Here is a 19,362-nt window from a genome sequence, read left to right on the forward strand (position 1 = left end):
TAGGAACTCCTATCTACTCTATTGCACTTCGCCTGGTCTGAGGTGGCGAAGGCAAGTCTGGCGATAGAGGTAACGTTCAGTAAAATCAAAAACTTGGTGAATTTGCGTAGTAACGCTCTTTCGCCAGAGCGAAAATTCGCCTGGCGTTAAGAGTGCGCCAGAGTCTATCTCCTTGGCGGAATTACGCCAGCGACCGTTAGTAAATTGGTGAAGTGCCGAAATGACGTCAAACTGGGCGAATTTTCACTAGCGGTAGCCACTTCGCCCTTTAGTAAATTTCCCCCTATACCACCTTTGTTCCTGTGTCCCCCAAGCGACTGGAGAGAGAGAGATTTAGGGGGGGACACAATCTCCTTTTTAAACTGAGAAATAAGACCTTCATTTACATAATAATTTTGGTAAAAAAAACAAACACGTCTTAAGTTCAACATATTATTTACTAAAATCCTAAATCTTCCCATTGTTTTAGTAAAACAACTTCAACCAAACTCCCATCCACAATTTAACCTTATTGATCAATAAAATGATTTGTAAAATTTGGCGCGGGAAATTACTATAAACCCTCAGTACAACCATGAAAAAATTCTGATTGTACAATTTTTTTTTACTGATTTGACGCCTGAAAAACTCATAATTTTTTGAAATGCCCAAAACACAAATTTTTCGGATTATCATATGAAACCCAGTGCACATTATGATATCATCCATTTGTAAAAGGGACATCTGTTATTGACTTCTGCATGACGTTGCAGCTTTAAGAAGTATTTTTTGATTCTGCCTTGGGTTGTAACAAATCTCGAGAAATGCTATTTATTTTTTCCCCTTTAAAACTTTGACCAGAAAAAAATCGGACTTTAGTAAATAATTCCCTTTTTATATAACTTTCCTAATTAAAAAAAAGGCCATCTGATGCCTCTAATTTGCCACAGAGCAGAGGGGGGTTTGGTACTATTGGGTGACCTTGCATCATCTTAAAAGATTTACTGGTAAATAAAGCATTACAGAGACAGTGCTATATGTTAATAATAATAATTATTATATGATCCCCTTATATATATTTATACATAGTTATATCTCTCCTTAAGCGCCTCTTCTCCAGCGTGAACATCCCCAGTTTGGCCAGTCTTTCCTCATAGTTAAGATTTTCCATACCTTTTACCAGCTTAGTTGCCCTTCCCTGTACCCTCTCTAATACAATAATGTCCTGTTTGAGTGATGGAAACCAAAACTGTACGGCATATTCTAAATGGGGCCTTACCAGTGCTCTATACAGTGAAAGAATGACCCCCTCCTCCCTTGACTCTATGCCCCTTTTAATACAGCTCAAGACCTTATTTTCCCTTGATGCTGCTGACTGGCATTGCTTGCTACAGCCAAGTTTATCATCTACAAGGACTCCAATGTCCTTTTCCATAATGGATGTGCCTAGTGCAGTCCCATTAAGAGTATAAGTGGCTTGGATATTCTTACATCCCAGGTGCATGACTTTACATTTATCAACATTGAGGTCAAGATCATGTTGCAAGGATGCCTCATCCTGGATGGAATTAATTGGGCTGGATAATTAAGTGTCATCTGCAAACACTGATACATTACTTACAACACCCTCCCTTAAGTCATTAATGAACAAGTTAAATAAAAGTGGACCCAATACTGAGCCCTGAGGGACCCCACTAAGAACCTTACTCCAAGTAGAGAATGTACCATTAACAACCACACTTTGTACCCGATCCTGTAGCCAGTTTCATATCCATGTGCAAACGACTTCATTAAGCCCAACAGATAGCGATGGGCAAATCTGACCTTTTTCACTTCACCGATAATTCATGAAACTGAGAAAAATTACATTGGAAAAATACATTGGAGTCTAGGAGCGACAAATTATTTTTGACATGCAACAATTGTTTTTCACACAGAGTGTGCAGCAGAAGCCAGTGCAACTAAAAACAGAATCTAATAATCAGCCCTGTAGCATCAGCTTTTATTAAAGACCAACCTCATTTTCTGCTTGATAATTTGCAACAACCCCTAAGTTTAGCTTCTCAACAGCTGCTCAGAGCCCACTGAGCATGTGAGTGTTGCAGTCACTTTCCAAGATGGTGATTCCCCTGTCACAAGTTTGAAGTCCTGGATCATTGCTGCTATTGACAAGCTGAAACTTTAGGCTGGTTCAATATATAACATATGGCATTTTTAGACATTAATTTTTAGGGTTCAGTTCTCCTTTAAAGGGCATGTAAAGTCTAAAATAGAATAAGGCTAGAAATGCTGTATTTTGTTTACTAAATATAAACATGAACTTACTGCACCACAAGCCTAATCAAACAAATGATTTATGCTTTCAAAGTTGGCTACAGGGGGTCACCATCTTGTAACTTTGTTAAACATCTTTGCAAGTCTGAGACTGTGCACATGCTCAGTGTGGTCTGGGCTGCTTAGGGATCGTCATAAACAAAGCTGCTTGAGTTAAGACGGGGGCTCCCCCTGCTGTTCATAAGTATGATTGTTTCCCTGCTCAGCAGTTAGGGACCGTCTGACAATTCCTATCCACAGCAGTAAATGAAAGGAGAATTTCACTGCATACAGTCATTTTTCTTTAAAAAAAAAACGGTAGACATTTTTTAATTAAAGTATATTGGAGATAAATTTCTTTTTCATTAAAGAAAGTAAAAATGGGATTTTATTTTTTTGCCTTTACATGCCCTTTAAGGAGATAACATTTTCTGAAGGTTTATGTTGCCAGACTGTATATATGTTTTTTTTTGCACCAAACATTAATTTACCCAGGGGTTCAATTACTTGCACATGTGCAATACGTTCTGGGTCATTAGAGATCACTAGATCCAGTACAGCTTGGTTTCTTGTTGGCTCCTCACCAACCTGTTCCATAAAATTGTCAGGTTTCCCAATTATTGTTCTGGCAATACTGTTGCTCCAGTCATTTACAGTTTCTTATTGTATTAGCTAAGAATTTTGCATGAAATCCTTGTCTTGTCCGCCCCCCTGACATCTTCTACTGCATCCTCAAAATGTTCTTCAGTTCTGCTTTAGAACTTCAGTTTGGAGACCAGTCATAAACGAGACACAATCCAAAACATACAACCAGTTTGGCAAAGGATTCTTCAGCAGCTCACCATAATTGTTTGTGTATGTGTGGCCTAAAACCTTCCTCCACTTGTAATCTGGGGGTTATAACAGGAGCTCTGAATTGAGAGGGGTGTAATTGAGGACCAGTCACAACCCTGTAGTAATAAAATAAGGGCTTGGCACAAACTCTTTTCATTGCACTCATTTATGTACATGAAGTTGGTGACTAGGGTGATTTGTTTATTTCTTGCACTAAGCACTTGATGTAACTATTCAAAAAAAACAATTATATATATATAGATACATGTGTGTGTATATATATATATATATATATTTTTTTTTTTTTATTGCATACCTTGTATGTTTCCCCTTTCAGAGTAAATCTGTACACTATATGGCCAAAAGTATTTAGACACCGTTTTGTACAGCTGAGCACACCCAAAAAAAGAAAAAGTAAACACCAAAAAAAGTTTTAAAATAATTAAAATATAATGTACTATTGCCCTGGTAGAACTAGTGTGTTTGCTTCAGAAACACTTTTATACAGGTACGTGATCTGTTATCTAGAATGCTCGGGATCCGGGGGGATTTCCGGAAAAGGGTTCTTTCAAAAATTTGGATCTCCATACCATAAGTCTACTAAAAAAAATCATATAAACATTAGTTAAACCTGACAGGCAGGTTTGTCTTCCAATAAGGTTTAATTATATCTTAGTTGAGATCAAGTACAAGCTACTGTTTTATTATTACAGAGAAAAGGGAAATTTTTATTAAAAATTATTTGATTAAAATGGAGTCTGTGGTAGATGACCTTCCCGTAATTTGGAGCTTTCTGGATAATGGAGCCCATGCTTGGATCCGCTTTGATTAATGTGTTAAGAACTTTCTGAACTGTTTGATGCATAACAAAGTATAAAATTGCTGAGAAACCCAGATTCCCCCATTTTAGTTTACAACAAATGTTCTTCTTTTATGGCACCTTAAAATAAAAATGCTACTTGATACAGAACACAGGTATAGAATACTCTATATAGCACATTCAAGGCAGGACATTGTGTAATATCTGTTTATTTTTCAACAAATATGTTTAGTAAAAGTGAACAGAAAGGCACTTGGTGCATCAGTCGTTTGGAAAGAAAACATTTCTTGAGTGATAAAACATCAAGGCACAATGCTTGCACACTGGATCACAAAAAGAAGAAAGGAAAAGAATAATTTACTATAGGTTTGTGTCAGCTTGTGGGCAGAACTAGAATTTTTATATTTTTTTTTTAGGGTCGTGGGGGGGGGGAAATAAAAATATGGCAACTCCGATAGTCCAAGTGACTTCTGAGATAACTTATAGGTTTCGTTTAGCTCAAACTGGACGTAGGACGTTGCTCATTGGAACCTTTTTTGAAAAGCAAATGTCTGTATTTGTAAGGGTAAAGAGGTGTTTTGAAACACAAATGTTATCAGTCAGGTGCCCTGAGCTCTGCATGAATTTGGTTTTGATTTGTGTAGTATTAGCTGTGAGCTGGCAGGTTCTATGAGCAAAGGTGGCACTTTCTTTAGTGCCAGAAAGGCTTGCAACACACTGTTACAGGCTGTTCTGGGTTAAAGGGAATAGAGACAATTCTAGGTGACAGTCCAAAGGCAAGTGCACTGAGGAGTAAAATTACTCGCTAGATTTCCCATTGAAATCAGCATCACGTGGTTCAGCATCCTCTTCAGCCCCGTCAGCTGCATTATCCACAGCTCTCCTGCCTCCTCCGGATCTCCGTGGGGTTGCAAATGATGGTTCGTTCCCCCTTCTGTAGGAATAGATAAAAATATTGTTTAGGCCATGGGTATCCCTTAAGAAGACACAGAGATACAAGCCAGCCGAGATTCATCATTGCTGCACAGCCGAGGTAAGGGCAGGATTGCCGAGGCTCTGCAGCAATTATGATTTCATATTTAAAGGGAAGTCAGACTTGAAAGATGTGGATTTCACTGATATATTCTAGCAATGGAATCTTATACAGAGTGTTGCACTACACACAGATGGTTTCTTTCCCTTTTAAAGAAAATTATTGTTGAGTATTTAATATTGATGTATTCCTTGTCCTGTATATGAAATCAGACAAAGAAAAAGTTGATGCTCTACAAGGAAACATACATTAAGATTTGTGCCAAAGTGCATATATAGCATTTGCTACGCTTGGAATTGGAACAGGCGTTGAAGGGAGATTTCTCTATGTATGTACAGTATTTATGTGTATCTATGTCTTAAAGGACAACTAAACCCCCAAAATGACTAAAAATGCCATATTTTATATATGTATAATGATCCAGGACTTCAGACTTGTCACAGGGGGTCACCATCTTGGAAAGTATCTGTGACACTCACATGCTCAGTGGGCTCTGAGCAGCTGTTGAGAAGCTAAGCTTAGGGGTCGTCACTAATTATCCAGCAGAAAATGAGGTTGGTCTGTAATATAAACTGATGCTACAGGGCTGATTATTTAATTTTGATGCTAATTGTACTGGTTTCTGTGCTGCCATGTAGTAATTATCTGTATTAATTACTAATCAGCCTTATATTGTGACATTTATATTCTGAGTACTGTATATTGTGAATAAGTCAGTAAGCTCAGTAAGTGACTGCAGCAGTGAATCAACAGAAAAGAAAATGGGGAGCTACTGGGGCATCTTTGGAGACTGCTAAAGGGATGTGGTTGCCTTGGGCTGGTACAGAAGCCCAAACATAATGTACAATATTTCTAGCCTAATCCTTTAGTTAGGCTTTAGTTCTCCTTTAAAGTTGGGTACCAAGAACCAGTGTAATGTAAAGCAAATATCCATGGGGAAAAAATGGAGTAAAAAAACCTTAAGAAGTATGGACATTTGAGTGTATATAAAAGTGTGAGGGTGTGCAAAGAGCCTTTAAGTGCCTACAATCGGCTTGTGCAATTCTGTAGATGGTATGGAGGGTATAGGGTTGAAGGCACTTTCTTCAAAATAAAGTTTGTTTCCTCAACCTAATTTTTATCTGCCTGCAAACAACACACATATGTTGCGATTCACCGACAGATTTCCCCTGCTCTAATTGGCTGATTCCAGCAATCTGCAATGCAGATTAATAAGCAACATGTATGAGCCGTTTGCAGTCAAAACAGAAGCGAGCCTTCCTTTTACTCCTGCCTCAAACCTAGATTGTAAGATGATAATATAAACAATAAGTGTGTGCCACACTGTATGATCCATCGGATGACTTTCCTGCCGACTGCAATTTACAGTGATCAGTGAAATACAGTAATGACTTCTGACTAGATTTCCTTTAAATATTTGTTGCTTCAGCAGACAGACAGTAACAGGACAAAACATGATAAACCTAGAAAAGGGAGAAAGCATAGAGGTGGATTAGTTCAATTAAATGTGTACAGGTTGTGATGATGGGCTGTAACCTGTTTAGTAAGTACCCGACTGCAACCTATCTGCATGCACTTATTATAGACCTTGCAGTTACCAAGTAGACCATGCAAAGGAATACTCTGATGCAGTTAATATGCAGTATTAGAATACCATACTACTTGCTTACATTAGGCTAAATTCAACGGCAGTTTACTACTTTCCGTGTAGTATTTGTTATACAAACCAAAACCTGAATTTTGTTTATTAAATCTGATTTTAAATTGTTTCCATACACACTTTAAGTTCTCTTAGGTTATACTGGCAATTAAATGTATAACAATCTTCACTTAAATATCTATTTCATCGCATGCAATATATTCTGAATATATATATGTATAACTGAATGAAAGAAATGCCGTTATGCCAAGACAACCCTAAGGACACTGGCACACAGAGGGGCATATTAACTTAAAGGGAGCCTGTCGTGATTTTTATATTATAGTTTTTATTACTAAATTACACTGTGTACATTGCAAGTTATTCATTCTACCATTTAAAGTTCTATTCTTGAACCAATACATGTATTTTTTTTTTTTGTAATATTGGTGTGTAGACAGTCATCTCACACAGAAAGAGCCAGCACTTCACAATAACACTGGTTTCAGATAAGCTATTGTTTCTTCTACTCAATGTAACTGAAGGTATCACAACTTGGTTAACCAGACTTGGATTTGTACTATTGTGTGCTGTTCTCATATCTACCACTAGGCGGGGCAGTTAAGAATTGGTTTTTTTTAGCAATACAGGTGTCAAGGAGCTGGTTACCTTCCTATTGTTCTGCTGCTGGGAGACAAATTGAGGGGGTGATCTCACTCCAACTACTGAGCAGAAGTCACATAGCTGAGGGAACCTGGGAAACTAACAACAAGTCTAGCCACACATCATATTTCAAAATGAAATATAAAAAAATCTGTTTGCTCTTTTGAAAAATAGATTTCAATGTAGGATTTTGCTAGAGGAGCTCCATTGATGCTTTTGGCCAAAAAAACATGTTTTCCATGACAGAATCCCTTTAAGTGCTCAAATAAAAATTTGGAGCATTTCACCAAAAATGAAAATTCAACACAACGGTTAATTTACTAAAAGTAGAGGCGAGTTATGACGAATTGACTTGGCTGTGGAGAATATTCACATCCTTTTGTTCCATGAAATTTCTCCAGTGCAAAACTGTGAATATTTGCACAAGAATTAAGTTTCACCAAAATCATTTTTATCCAGGTTCGGGTTGGTGAACTAACATGTCCCATGTTGAAGTTAATGGATGGGCTCCAGGAAGTTCCTCTGTCCCACCAATGATGAAGGAGTTCAGCACCTGCACCTGACAAGTTGCAGTCCCAATTTTCAGCCCAAGCATCAATAGTCAGTTCCCTAGAAAATATTTCCCCTACAATTGTGTGGGGAAAATATAGGTGCCTACAGTTTCCCTATACCTAGTAATGTTAATACCGAGTAGCATGGGAGTTGTACAGTAGTTCTTCTTCATAAGCTACTACTATTATAGCTACTAGTTCTCTGGCAGATCAGTCCACCAAGAAAAATAAAAAGTTAGAACCATTTCTGCACATTTAGGGCAGAGACATACGCTGCTATTTCGGGAGATTAGTCGCCCAGCGACAAATCGCTTCTTCAGACGACTAATCTCCCCGAACTGCCTTTCCGCCGGCTAGAATATAAATCGCCGGGGGATGGCACTCGGAGCGCTTTGTTTTCTGAGGTTGCCTCACAAGGAAACTTCGGGCGACCTCAGAAAGCCGAAGTGATCCGAGTGCCATCCCACCGTCGATTTACAGTACATTCTAGCCGGCAGGAAAGCAGTTCGGGGAGATTAGTTGCCCAAAGAAGAAGCGATTTGGGCGACTAATCTCACGAAATAGCAGCATGTGTCTCTGCCCTTGTATAAAGAACCCTCCATTCTCTCTGTATTGTCATCTTTATGAGAAGTTACTTCCTGGATCTCACGTGTCACAGTTAATGGAATCAAAGAGTGCACGTTATCATGCAGAATGGGGAAACATTCCAACATAACCATGAAGGAATTGCTGAGAGCACAGTCACGTTAGTTTGGTGCGGGATCCCGTCTGACGTTATTCTGAAACAGTGGAGAACGTTAGTTTTCATGGTTCTGAATTCTGCTTTATTGATTAGATATTATCATAGAAAGACGTCCAAGCCTTCAGATTTTGCATGGGAAGAGGTGAATGTTTAAAGAAGCATCATATGTATCTTCAGAAAATGTATTTTTTTTTTATCATGGCTTTTTTATTCCCATTTTTTCACTACATTATTATTGTATCTCTGTAAGACACTTTAAGGAATTACCCCCAAACAGGACTTGAATCATACAATGCTGCTTTAATATGACACAAAGGGAACTTGGTATCTAAAAAAAGAGGAGAACCAGCAAAACTGAAGGCGTTGGTACCTGCTTAGTCATTGCGAAGTATCTTGTGTCCCTCTGAAAACAAAAAGAGTCTGAAGCTGTTATACTTTGCTCAGAGCAAATTAAATCTTCAGTTCATATTATCATTCTGTACAATCATTATTAAATACTCAATGTGCAGCTTAATGTAGAATGCAGTACAGTGTATTATGTTTGGTTATTTTTATGCCACCAGTTTAACCTGTAACCAAATCACCCCAGTAGTCTCTAAAGACATAGATAGCACCTGTGAAATATTAACTATTTAAATTAGCCTTTAAAGAGGAAGTATACACCTTTTTTCAAAAGTTGATCAACAAACAGGGCTTGTGCTGAACATACGTTTTGCCTATTCTTTTCATTAAGAAAGATAAACGTTTGTTATTCTGCAATGACAAGATGTTTTTTCATTATTTTTTGCACTGATCAAGAAAATTAAACCACTTTCACTTTTATCTTTGCTGTCATTTCCTGGATTTGTTGAGCAGAGGAGAAGCGAGTTAAACCAAACAGTCCTCAGTGCGCTTCGTTTTCCGAAGTCGCCCGAAGTTGCCTCTTGAGGAATCTTAAGGTGACTTTGGAAAACGAAGCGATCCGAGTGCCAACCGAGGCAGTTTGGGGAGATTAGTCGCCCAGAAGAAGAGGCTATTTATCGCCGGGTGACTAATTCTCCCCGAATCTGAGCGTGTGTCTCTGCCCTAAACCTTCTGTGTAATGAGCTGCTCCTTATTTTAAAAGCTGCAGCTTAGGGTTTGTTTATACAGAACTCATTATCTCTCATTGAACAAAATGACACTGTTTATTGGGGGAAAACAGGGTGAGTTCAGTGAATAACAACATTTTCCATTAGTATTTTATAAGAGTTAAAGGAAAAGCAAACCCTTCCTAATAAAAACCCCTACCCTGCATAGACCCCCCTCCCTGCTCCCCCACAGCCTACATGGTACCATTGGTAAATGGCCCTAATTCTTTACTTACCCCTTGGTGCAGATTCAAAGCATCAGAGTTCACAGGCGCCATCTCCTCGGTAAGCTTAGGGAATATAGCCGCGAATGCGCAGTTGGAGCAGCCTTCTGTTTCACGACAACGGGGCATGCGCCAAAAGTCACGGAAATTGCCAAAGCTCGGGAAGAAGACCCAAAGCTTACTATAGAGAAGATGGCCCCTGTAATCTCCAATGCCCTGAATCTGCACCGAGGGGTAAGTAAAGAGTTAGGGGCATTTACCACCTAGGCTGGGGGGGAGCAGGGAGGAGGGTCTATGTTGGGCAGGGGGGTACGGGTTTTTATTAGCAAGGGTTTAATTCTCCTTTAAAGTAAAAGAATCGGTAGAACAGATTTTCAACACATCATATAATGTGTTGATTTCTAGAAAATGTGTATACACTTCCCCTTTAAAAAGCGTATCAGGGACCTGCTTGATATATTACATTTTCCACTGGTTCATGACCATGATTTCTTTTCTTATTAAAAGCGAGGCCACTCTTGTAAAATGTATTGCTGATTAACACCCAGGTTTGACGATTTTTTTACCTTACAAGGGAAAGGGAGTGAGAAGTTAGATCCGTCTTTGCCAGTAATCACTGGCACACTGGCCTCTCCAGATAGTGTTCTAATAAGGCATTTAATTGGTGAGAGTGTACTATAACAAAGATGCCCTTAAATGCCTCAGTGCTGTTACTGCTGCAATATCTAATTAAGGGAATATTTAAACGAAGCATCTGTTCCCACGCTTACATTTTTTTTTTTCATCAAATTCTGGGCAGAAAACCAACAATATGTCACAATAATCCCTTTGATGCAGCCTATTCATTTTGCTTACAAGGTTTCACTTTATGCCATAATAATATATTTAATAAACTGCTAAGGTCTTTTTTTATTTTATTTTTTAACTTTGTTAGACTATATTGAATATATACATTTGAATATAAGGCATGAGCTCATTCTATGGTTTACCGGTTTTCTTGACAGTAACCGGTTGGTGTCCTAAGATGTTGGATAGACCTTCAGTGCTTGTATGATAATTTTGCAGTGTTCAAGTTGATTCATTATGGGGCTCATTTGTCAACACTGGGCAAATTTGCCTATGGGCAGTTACCTATAGCAACCAATCAGTGATTAGCTTTTTAAAGCCAGCTGCAAGTAGAACAATGAATGCAGCAATCTGATTGGATGCCATGGGTTACTGCCCATGGGCAAATTTGCCCAGTGTTGATAAATGACCCCTACTGTGTTTTAGGGTTCATTACCCCCAGTCCCAGTATGGTCTAGTTGATGGCCATTTTTTTTTAGAAGCGTAGGTGTTGTTTTGGATGATCATGCTTATAAAAGCAGCATTATTACTGAATCATTGAAAGCAAAAACTGAATGCTATACTTCTTAACTGTTCCCTTGTTAAGTTGTAAGTAAACTTTTCACATTAATCATTAGTCCAAGTCAGTCTTTGGCATATACACTAATATATAATGTATTATTTATTTTGTTGCTCCAATAACTGCACTATTATCTTCCACCTTTTGTTAACTGCAGTTATGCGAATGATCTTTTCTTCCAGCTTGGGAACAATAAACCACTTGGATTGATGGAAAATGATGGCACATTGAAGTGGTGTATTAGCCCATATCTGATTATAATAAGCTTGTGTCAGGTGTTCATATGTGAGTTTGCTTTGTTCTATATTTTATTATGAATTTTTTTCCAGCACACTTCATGGCACGAGGGTGCAATGAATTTCTAAGGCCACCCACCTGAGTTTGCTCTTCAATGAATTGAGCTCCCTGCTCAGTGTCTCACTACTTTCATTGGCTTCATCTAACTCTCTCTGAAGTTTTCTGCGGGAGGCATTGATGCGCTGAGATTCTTCTTCAGCCTCCTCCAGCTGCCTCTTTAGTTGTTTCTGTCTCACATTTGCCTTCTCAGCCTAAAGGGAATAGAAAACACTGACATTACATTTCTTCGTATTTCTCTTTAGCACCCCAGGCAACAAGCACCACTGTTCTCAGGAAACAGAACATGGCATACATTTTAGCTTGCACCCATGCTAGTAACATGTGGGCCGACTTGATACCCACGGGATTACCCCAGGGCGGCTCAGATTGACTTCTCTATGCTGTTTGAGAGTCGTGGGCGGGTGTGGTTTGAGCTCTTCTGCCTGCTCTCCCCGCCCGTGACCTTACACTGCTAGCGTCCGACTTCTGTTTTTAAAGGCCTTGCCCCTTTTGTGATGTCATTGGCAGAGCGGGTGCGGGTCTATCAGTGGAAGGCAGAAGTCGGGTGAGGGTTGGGCAGATGTGGGTTCGGGTCAGGTGAGGATTGAGTTTTTCTCAATCTACACATTACTAACCCATAACTACAGTATTAGAACTCTAATAATACTATACAAATAAATAGAGAACCGTGACATTCTCGTCCGGCAAATTATCCTTTCAACCTTTGGTAATTATGCCCCATAATGTTTTTAGTTTATATGGTTTTAGGAATACGGTTTATACTCAACCTAAAACTGTTAGGTTGAGTGATCCTCTTACTGCATCTTTCCTCTAAGTGCTCGGTCACATGCTCAGTAAAGTTGAACATTGGCAAAATGTGGAACCCTCCAGTGATTTAGACTTTCCTCTTCCTTTAATGTCCTATAAAGAATCCTTAACTGGTACTGGAACTTAAATGTATTAAGATTTATACTGGTATAATGTTCAATAAAGAATGATTGATGATGATAATATTGATGATGATAACATTTCATATTCTGAGACACAATTTACCCTGAATAACACTGGTTGTAACCTCAGGTTCTGTACATAATAATGAATAACATTAGAAGATGGGGCTTACATAGCATTTCATTTAATAATCAAAATAACTTAAAACCATTTAAATGAACCATAGTGCACATCACATACATCTGAAAGTTTGGCCCTGACTAAGGTAACTTTATGGTACTGTAGGTGTTAGGAAAACAAACCTGGTCTTTGTACTGCTCGGCCTGTTTTCTTTCATCCTCCACTTGCAACAGGGCTTCCTTGAGTTTCTTTTCTTTCTGGCGCAATGTCTTAACAGATGATTGCTTGTCTCTTTAAATAAGATAAGAGGTGATGTGATATATATGATGATATCATATGCGCTATATACACGATGTCAAATTTTACTTAATAGGAGGAAGCAGAATCTAACTAACCATGTTCCACAGAGATAATTCAACCAATACCTGCAAGGTTGGGGGTCTGACACAAGAGGCTGCTTTAAGTAACAGGGATGGCGGGATTCAATTTGCAAAAGCAAACTTCAGCCCAGAGTTTTTCATACCTAGATTCTTGTTCTACTTGTTCCTCCAGTTGGGATATCTTGGCTTCCAGAGCAGCAATTGTAGATTTGAACTTGGACTTCACAGTTCCCTCCATTTCTTGCAATTTGGATTTGAGTTCCTTGTTTTGCCTCTCTAGTTGCTGGCGTGCACTTTCATTTTTCTGGGCTGTACTTCTCTCTGTTGCCAGTTCATTGTTCAGCTGCTCAGTCTAAAAAAAACAGCAGTAAGCATGACTTATAGCAGCTCTGTTAAATTAAACAAAAATAGAGTGCCATCATTAATACATTACCTGCTGCACTGCTTTCCTCATTCGGTCACCCATTCCTTCCATGTTGCTCTGTTCCTCCTCTAGCTCTTCCTCCAGCTGAGAAATTCTGGCTTCCAGGCGGCGCTTGTCATCTAGAAGACTGGACCTTAACAGGTAACCATTAAAATATTGTTATTTTATGACACACACACAGGTTTATTAGGTTTATTCTAGCACACTCATCAACCTGTCCCTCTTACTTTCCAGATGTGCTGCCTGCAAGTTCCTCTGCCAACTCTTCTTTTTCTAGCTCAGCTTGTTTTCGTGCTCTCTCAGCTGCAGCTAAATCCTACAGAAGAGAACAGAGAGAGAGAGAGAGCTTGTAGTGCAAGTGTTTGTCATATATCTTTATCAAATGAGCAGCTACTGAAGTGTTACCTCTTGAAGTTGAATAAGTTCAGCCTCCATACTCTTTGCTTTCTTTTCATTTTCTCTTGCAGTAGCAAATATTTCCTCCCTGGCATTTCGAGCTTCATCTAGATCTCTCTGGAAGTCTTTCATCTGGCCCTGAAATTTGCAAATCAAAAACAGAAGCCTGAAGTCAATTTCTATCACGCATTACCATGCAGCCCGTGTTCAGTATTTTCAACCCCCTCCGAAATAAATAAAGCAATAATAAAGCAAAACCATAGTTACTCTAGCCTGAAAATAACAAGTTATTTGATTTTCACAGAGCATTCAGCTGAAAAGTTTTTGCATCACAACTATTTTGTTTCCATTCATTTTGCTTTTGGTCTCTTCATAGCAAGATAACTTCCTTGTTGAACACACCTGTATCTTTCTCAGTTGTTTAATGGCTTCATCCCGAGCTTTACCGGCAAAGTCAACCTGTCCCTCAAAGTCCTTTAAGTCAACTTCCAACTTCTTCTTGGCAGCAGCTGCGACGTTCCTCTGTTTGCGTTCATCTTCCAGCTCTGTTTCATATAATTGAACCTTAAAAACAAATAATACAAAATTAGAAGAAAGCACTTTTAGATAATTGTGTTTATTACCTATTTGATTACTGTATTTCCTATTCAATAGACTTACCTGTTTAACAAGTTGTCTCCGCTTTTCTTCATTTTGTTCATCTCTGGCTTGCAAATCTCTTTCAAACTGCGCTTTCAGCGCTTGCATGTTAACTTCTAATCTAAGTTTGGCATCTTCTGTTGCTTGAAGTTCATCTTCCAGCTCCTCTAACTGAGTCTTCATCTCTTCCACTTGCTGCTCCAGGCCTCGCTTAGCCTTCTCCAAATCATGTACCTGTCAGAAAAACAGGTAAGCTATTAACCAACTGGCACGTTATTTATAACAATACATAGCACTATAAATCCATATCTCCATATTTTTTAACAAAAATGCATATATCCTAGTCCTTACAACAACAGTGCACTTACTGTACATATTACATATAATATGTACTTACATATTTTCAATGCTAAACTGACCAGAACAGAATTTATGCAAACAATATATACACAATAGGTACAGTATATATACAAATATATATATATATATATTAATTCCCCAAAATCACAGCACTCACGATAATTCAGCTCTCATTGCCTGGGTGCGTGCCACCAATAACACATACGATCCTCCAATGAGGAAGCCGCACTCACAGGTCTTATCCAAAAGTACAAATGATTTATTTAAGAAACTAACGTTTCAGCTGCACCTCAGCCTTTGTCAAGGCCTTTTGGATAAGACCTGTGAGTGCGGCTTCTTCATTGGAGGATTATATATATATATATATTTTTTTTTTTTTTCTCTCATTATAACATATTGTAACACAGGTCACTGAGTTTATCTGTAAAGTAGGATCTTTTACAAGAATGATACAAAGTTACAAATTACTAGAGATAAGAATGTTACATATGGTTGTTTTTATTCTTACTTGTTATTATGATACAATATATGTAGATATGGTAAGTTTTAATTCTTTATGGATTATAGTTTGCAACATCAGTGTGATGGGTTAATGATAGTCGCTAGTGATGGGCGAATTTGCGCCGTTTCGCCGAAAAATTTGCAAATTTCGCGAAAAATTCGAGAAGCGGTGAAAAATTTGCAAAACGACGCCGGCGTCTCGTTTTTGACGCCGGTGCCCGTTTTTTTTGGGTGAATTTTCGTGGGCATCGAATCGCGCCTGGCAAATAAATTCGCCCATCACTAATAGTCGCTGAACATATGACGATGCATATACGCAATCAATGCTGTGTGTTTCCCGCCAGTGTGTGTATTTAAACAATATTCACTGTCTGTTTAGCTACTTTGAGAAAGACGAAACATTAGTCCATAGCTCTTTAATAAATTATTTTTATTTTTCTAAGTCCTGTGAGTGCTGATCTCCCTTTTTTGTTTTATATATATATATATATATATATATATATATATATATATATATATATATATATATATATATATATATATATGTGTATATATATATATATATGTGTATATATATATATATATATATATATATATATATATATATATATATATATATTATTATTATTATTATTATTAACATGTATTTATATAGCACCAACATATTGCGTAGCACTGTGTTATATATATATATATATCTATACATAGAATTTATCGGTACTCACCAATCACATAGCAATTTGCCTGGTGCTAACCAAAATTTATTATATCAGTCCATGAAAGCACTCACAGCAGTCGCCATAAAGCGTTTATCAGCAAGTCTTTATTTGTGCATTGTGCATCAACGCGTTTCGGCTCACCTGGACGAGGGCTCCAGGTGAGCCGCAGCTGCTGTGAGTGCTTTCATGGACTGTTATATATATATATATATATATATATATATATATATATATATATATATATATACAAATACAGATGTATAGAAAAGGAGAACTGGGTAGAGTTTCCAGATATTAAACAACCACACTGAAATTAATTCAGTCTATATTGATAATGTTTTTAATGTGTTTTTTTTTATAGTACAGGTATGTGATCAAATAATTTAAAGTTTTAAAAAATATTTCTTGTTAATCTGTAATAATAAAACACTACCATGTACTAACTAACTAAGATATAATTAATCCTTCCTGTGTTTTTAGTAGACAGTAGTAAAGTATTGATCCAAATTAAAGAAAGATCCCTTATCCAGAAATACCCAACAAGTCCCAAGAATTCTGGATAACAATTCCATATTCCATATTCGCAGTTCCATATCTGTAACTGCAAAGTGTGTTGATACTTACATTTTTGCCTACATCATCTTTAGAGCTGACCAAGTCTTCCATCTCAGCTTTAAGTAATTTGTTTGTCCGCTCTAGCTCTTCTTTGGATTGCAATGCTTCATCAAGTGCCCTGGCCAGTGACAACGCTTTGGTCTCCTTTTCTCGTGCCTCTGCCTCAGCTCTGTCTCTTTCATCTGCATATTTTGAAGAAACGTTTTTCTCTTCTGCCAGCATCTGAAAAATATGTGTGTACTGTCAATATCATTCTGTCTGTTATGATAAAATCATCTACTGCTGTTATCCTGTTGGATCAAAATGAATAATGACCTGATCGAACTTTTTTTGCTTCTTCTCAAGGTTAGAGACCAGTTGCCTTTGATTTTCCAAGTCAACTATTAGGTCATCCAGCTCCTGCTGTAGTCTGGTCTTTGTCTTTTCTAGTTTGTCATAAGCAGAGGCTTTCTCCTCGAACTGCTGCGTCATACCCTCTATATCTCTCTGGAATTTCTTTTTGCCCTCTTCCATTGTTTCAATTGTGGAGGTAAATTCTTGTAATTTCTTCTTTGAATCTGAAAGCTAATCAGGTCAAATGTATAATGAACAATATATACACAATTGCTGTGCATTTATTTTTATATTAATTGGTTATTGATTTAATACCTAGCAGTAAATTTATTAGAAAAATATAAATATTTTAAGATTGTAACATAATTACAATTCCTTCTAGATAAAGCTAGCTGTTTGGATGTAAGCAAACAACTTTTTACTATTCTATACATCCATCTGATGAAAACAAGAAGAGTGTGCTTCTACTTATTTGCAGATAATCGACCTTACCTGGATATTAAGTGTGGAGATATGGCGCTCTAAGTTTTGTTTGGCCTCTGTTTCCTCATCTAGTTGCTCTTGAAGGCTGTTTCTTTCATCTTCTACCTGACGGAGCTTGGTGGAAACATTTAGCTTCTGTCGAGTCTCTTCTTGAAGTAATTCCTATGGCACATGAATAAGAGATTTTTTAAAACATTTCTCAGATCAGTTAAGTGTGAAAATCAAACGTTAAATGTAACTGACCTGGGTGTCCTGAAGTTGTGCTGTCAAACCAGCGACATCTTTCGAAAGCTTGATCGATTTTGTCTCGGCTTCACTAAGTAGAACAGTGACATTTTCTAATTCCACCTGAGAGGAAGATATCATTATGTTAATAAATATGATGTTTTGGCTGTCTGTTCTGAGCTGTTCCTGGTTTAAGTAATAATCAAAAAGTTTTACATTTTTGTATAGTTTACAGAGAAACACAGGCCAGCTGACTCAGCAGTAGTTAGTTATGCTGTACTCTCTGTAGTTACCTGTACTCTCTGTGATTTCTCTGTGAGTTCATTTCGGATCCGCTCGCCATCAGAATATTTGGATTGAAGTTCTTGCAACTGCGATTCAAGCTTTTTCTTCTTGTGCTCTACATCCTGCTTGGCCGTGTTAAGTGATTTGATTTCTATTGTGAAGTCTGAATTGTCTTTTTCCAAAGCTTGCTTGCTCTTTTCCAAAGTGACCCTGACCTGTGGGATCAATAAAATAAGGTATTTTCCTTCCAAAACCGAAAACAAGACAAGGCGGCACCTTTAACCTTTAGAGGCTTCATAAATGTAGGTCGTATATGCTACCCATCACTTACACAATGATAATTATGTTTGCCTACACCACATTTCTGTCTCTTAGAGAGAGACAGTTAGTGCTTCCAATGCAGATACATTACCCTTTTCACTTGTTCAAGTTGCTCTGTTAGTTCTTCTACAGCCTGAGTGTGTTTCTGCCTCATCTCCTGGACCTGGGATTCATGTGATCGTGTTTCTTCTTCTAATGCCCTCTTTAAAACTGTTACTTCCTGCTCTCTCTTTGCTCTGTTTGAATAAAATGAGATACATTTTATCAATCCTTTAAAATAACAATAAAATAAAAGTTACTTGAATGATATGATTAAGCATTTAGCATATACTTGGGGCTATTTACAACAAAGACATGGCGCAAAGTGCAAAAAATTGGTGCAATCTGCTGTGTTTTTGTCACTTTGTCCCCTGCCTTCCATCCTAGGTGAATTGCCATGGGTCACTAATTCATAGCATGCAGATATGTACATACCGAAGCTCTTGCTGTGTGGCTGTGCTATCAAGTGTATCTTCCAATTCTGTTTTTAAAGATTCCAGCTCTTCACCCAAGTCCCTTTTTGATTTTTCAGCCTTATTTCTTGCAGATTTTTCAGACTCCAAGTCTTCCTGGAGGTCAGATATGTGAGACTCCAGCTCCCGAATTTTCTTCAAAGCATTATTTTTTTGAGCAGTTTCATCTTCAAGTCTGCAAGGTAGAAACAGGGCGATCAGGTGCTGGACAAAATCAATATATATATATATTGGACGGCTTGAGTTAGGAACCGAAACGTCGAAATAAATATGATTTGATTTTTTCACCTTAAAAGACCTGGAGTGCGGTTTCTTTGCTATTTGGATGTTTATTACATAACCAGCACCCAGGCGTTTGACATATTTTTGGAGTGCTCCAGGTGGATAGTGTTGTTTTATAAATATATATAGCGTGTGCATGGGTGATAATAATACTGTTAACCATGAATC

At 37.9% G+C, this 19,362-nt stretch overlaps 1 protein-coding gene across 3 annotated transcripts in view; it reads right to left on the bottom strand.

The window, feature by feature from the left end:
* Nucleotides 1-4,139: 4,139 nt before the first annotated feature.
* Nucleotides 4,140-19,362, bottom strand: part of myh11.S (myosin heavy chain 11 S homeolog) — a 60,666-nt gene continuing 45,443 nt past the window's right edge. For 2 of the 3 annotated variants that reach the window (XM_018239109.2, XM_041579282.1), the window contains 16 exons: nucleotides 18,875-19,087; nucleotides 18,492-18,636; nucleotides 18,088-18,294; nucleotides 17,813-17,917; nucleotides 17,579-17,731; nucleotides 17,069-17,317; nucleotides 16,763-16,975; nucleotides 14,580-14,792; nucleotides 14,322-14,483; nucleotides 13,929-14,057; nucleotides 13,751-13,839; nucleotides 13,533-13,656; nucleotides 13,243-13,451; nucleotides 12,902-13,010; nucleotides 11,688-11,860; nucleotides 4,140-4,880 (listed from right to left, as the gene is read on the bottom strand). In XM_018239109.2, coding sequence (XP_018094598.1) covers nucleotides 4,745-4,880; nucleotides 11,688-11,860; nucleotides 12,902-13,010; nucleotides 13,243-13,451; nucleotides 13,533-13,656; nucleotides 13,751-13,839; nucleotides 13,929-14,057; nucleotides 14,322-14,483; nucleotides 14,580-14,792; nucleotides 16,763-16,975; nucleotides 17,069-17,317; nucleotides 17,579-17,731; nucleotides 17,813-17,917; nucleotides 18,088-18,294; nucleotides 18,492-18,636; nucleotides 18,875-19,087 — 2,629 coding nt within the window. In that variant the 3' untranslated portion in view covers nucleotides 4,140-4,744. Of the gene's footprint in view, nucleotides 4,881-8,944; nucleotides 8,978-11,687; nucleotides 11,861-12,901; nucleotides 13,011-13,242; nucleotides 13,452-13,532; nucleotides 13,657-13,750; nucleotides 13,840-13,928; nucleotides 14,058-14,321; nucleotides 14,484-14,579; nucleotides 14,793-16,762; nucleotides 16,976-17,068; nucleotides 17,318-17,578; nucleotides 17,732-17,812; nucleotides 17,918-18,087; nucleotides 18,295-18,491; nucleotides 18,637-18,874; nucleotides 19,088-19,362 lie in introns of all 3 variants that reach the window. The other variant, XM_041579283.1, reaches the window with a different exon arrangement.

This window comes from Xenopus laevis, chromosome 9_10S, assembly GCF_017654675.1.
Source record: "Xenopus laevis strain J_2021 chromosome 9_10S, Xenopus_laevis_v10.1, whole genome shotgun sequence".
Classification (NCBI taxonomy): Eukaryota; Metazoa; Chordata; class Amphibia; order Anura; family Pipidae; genus Xenopus; species Xenopus laevis.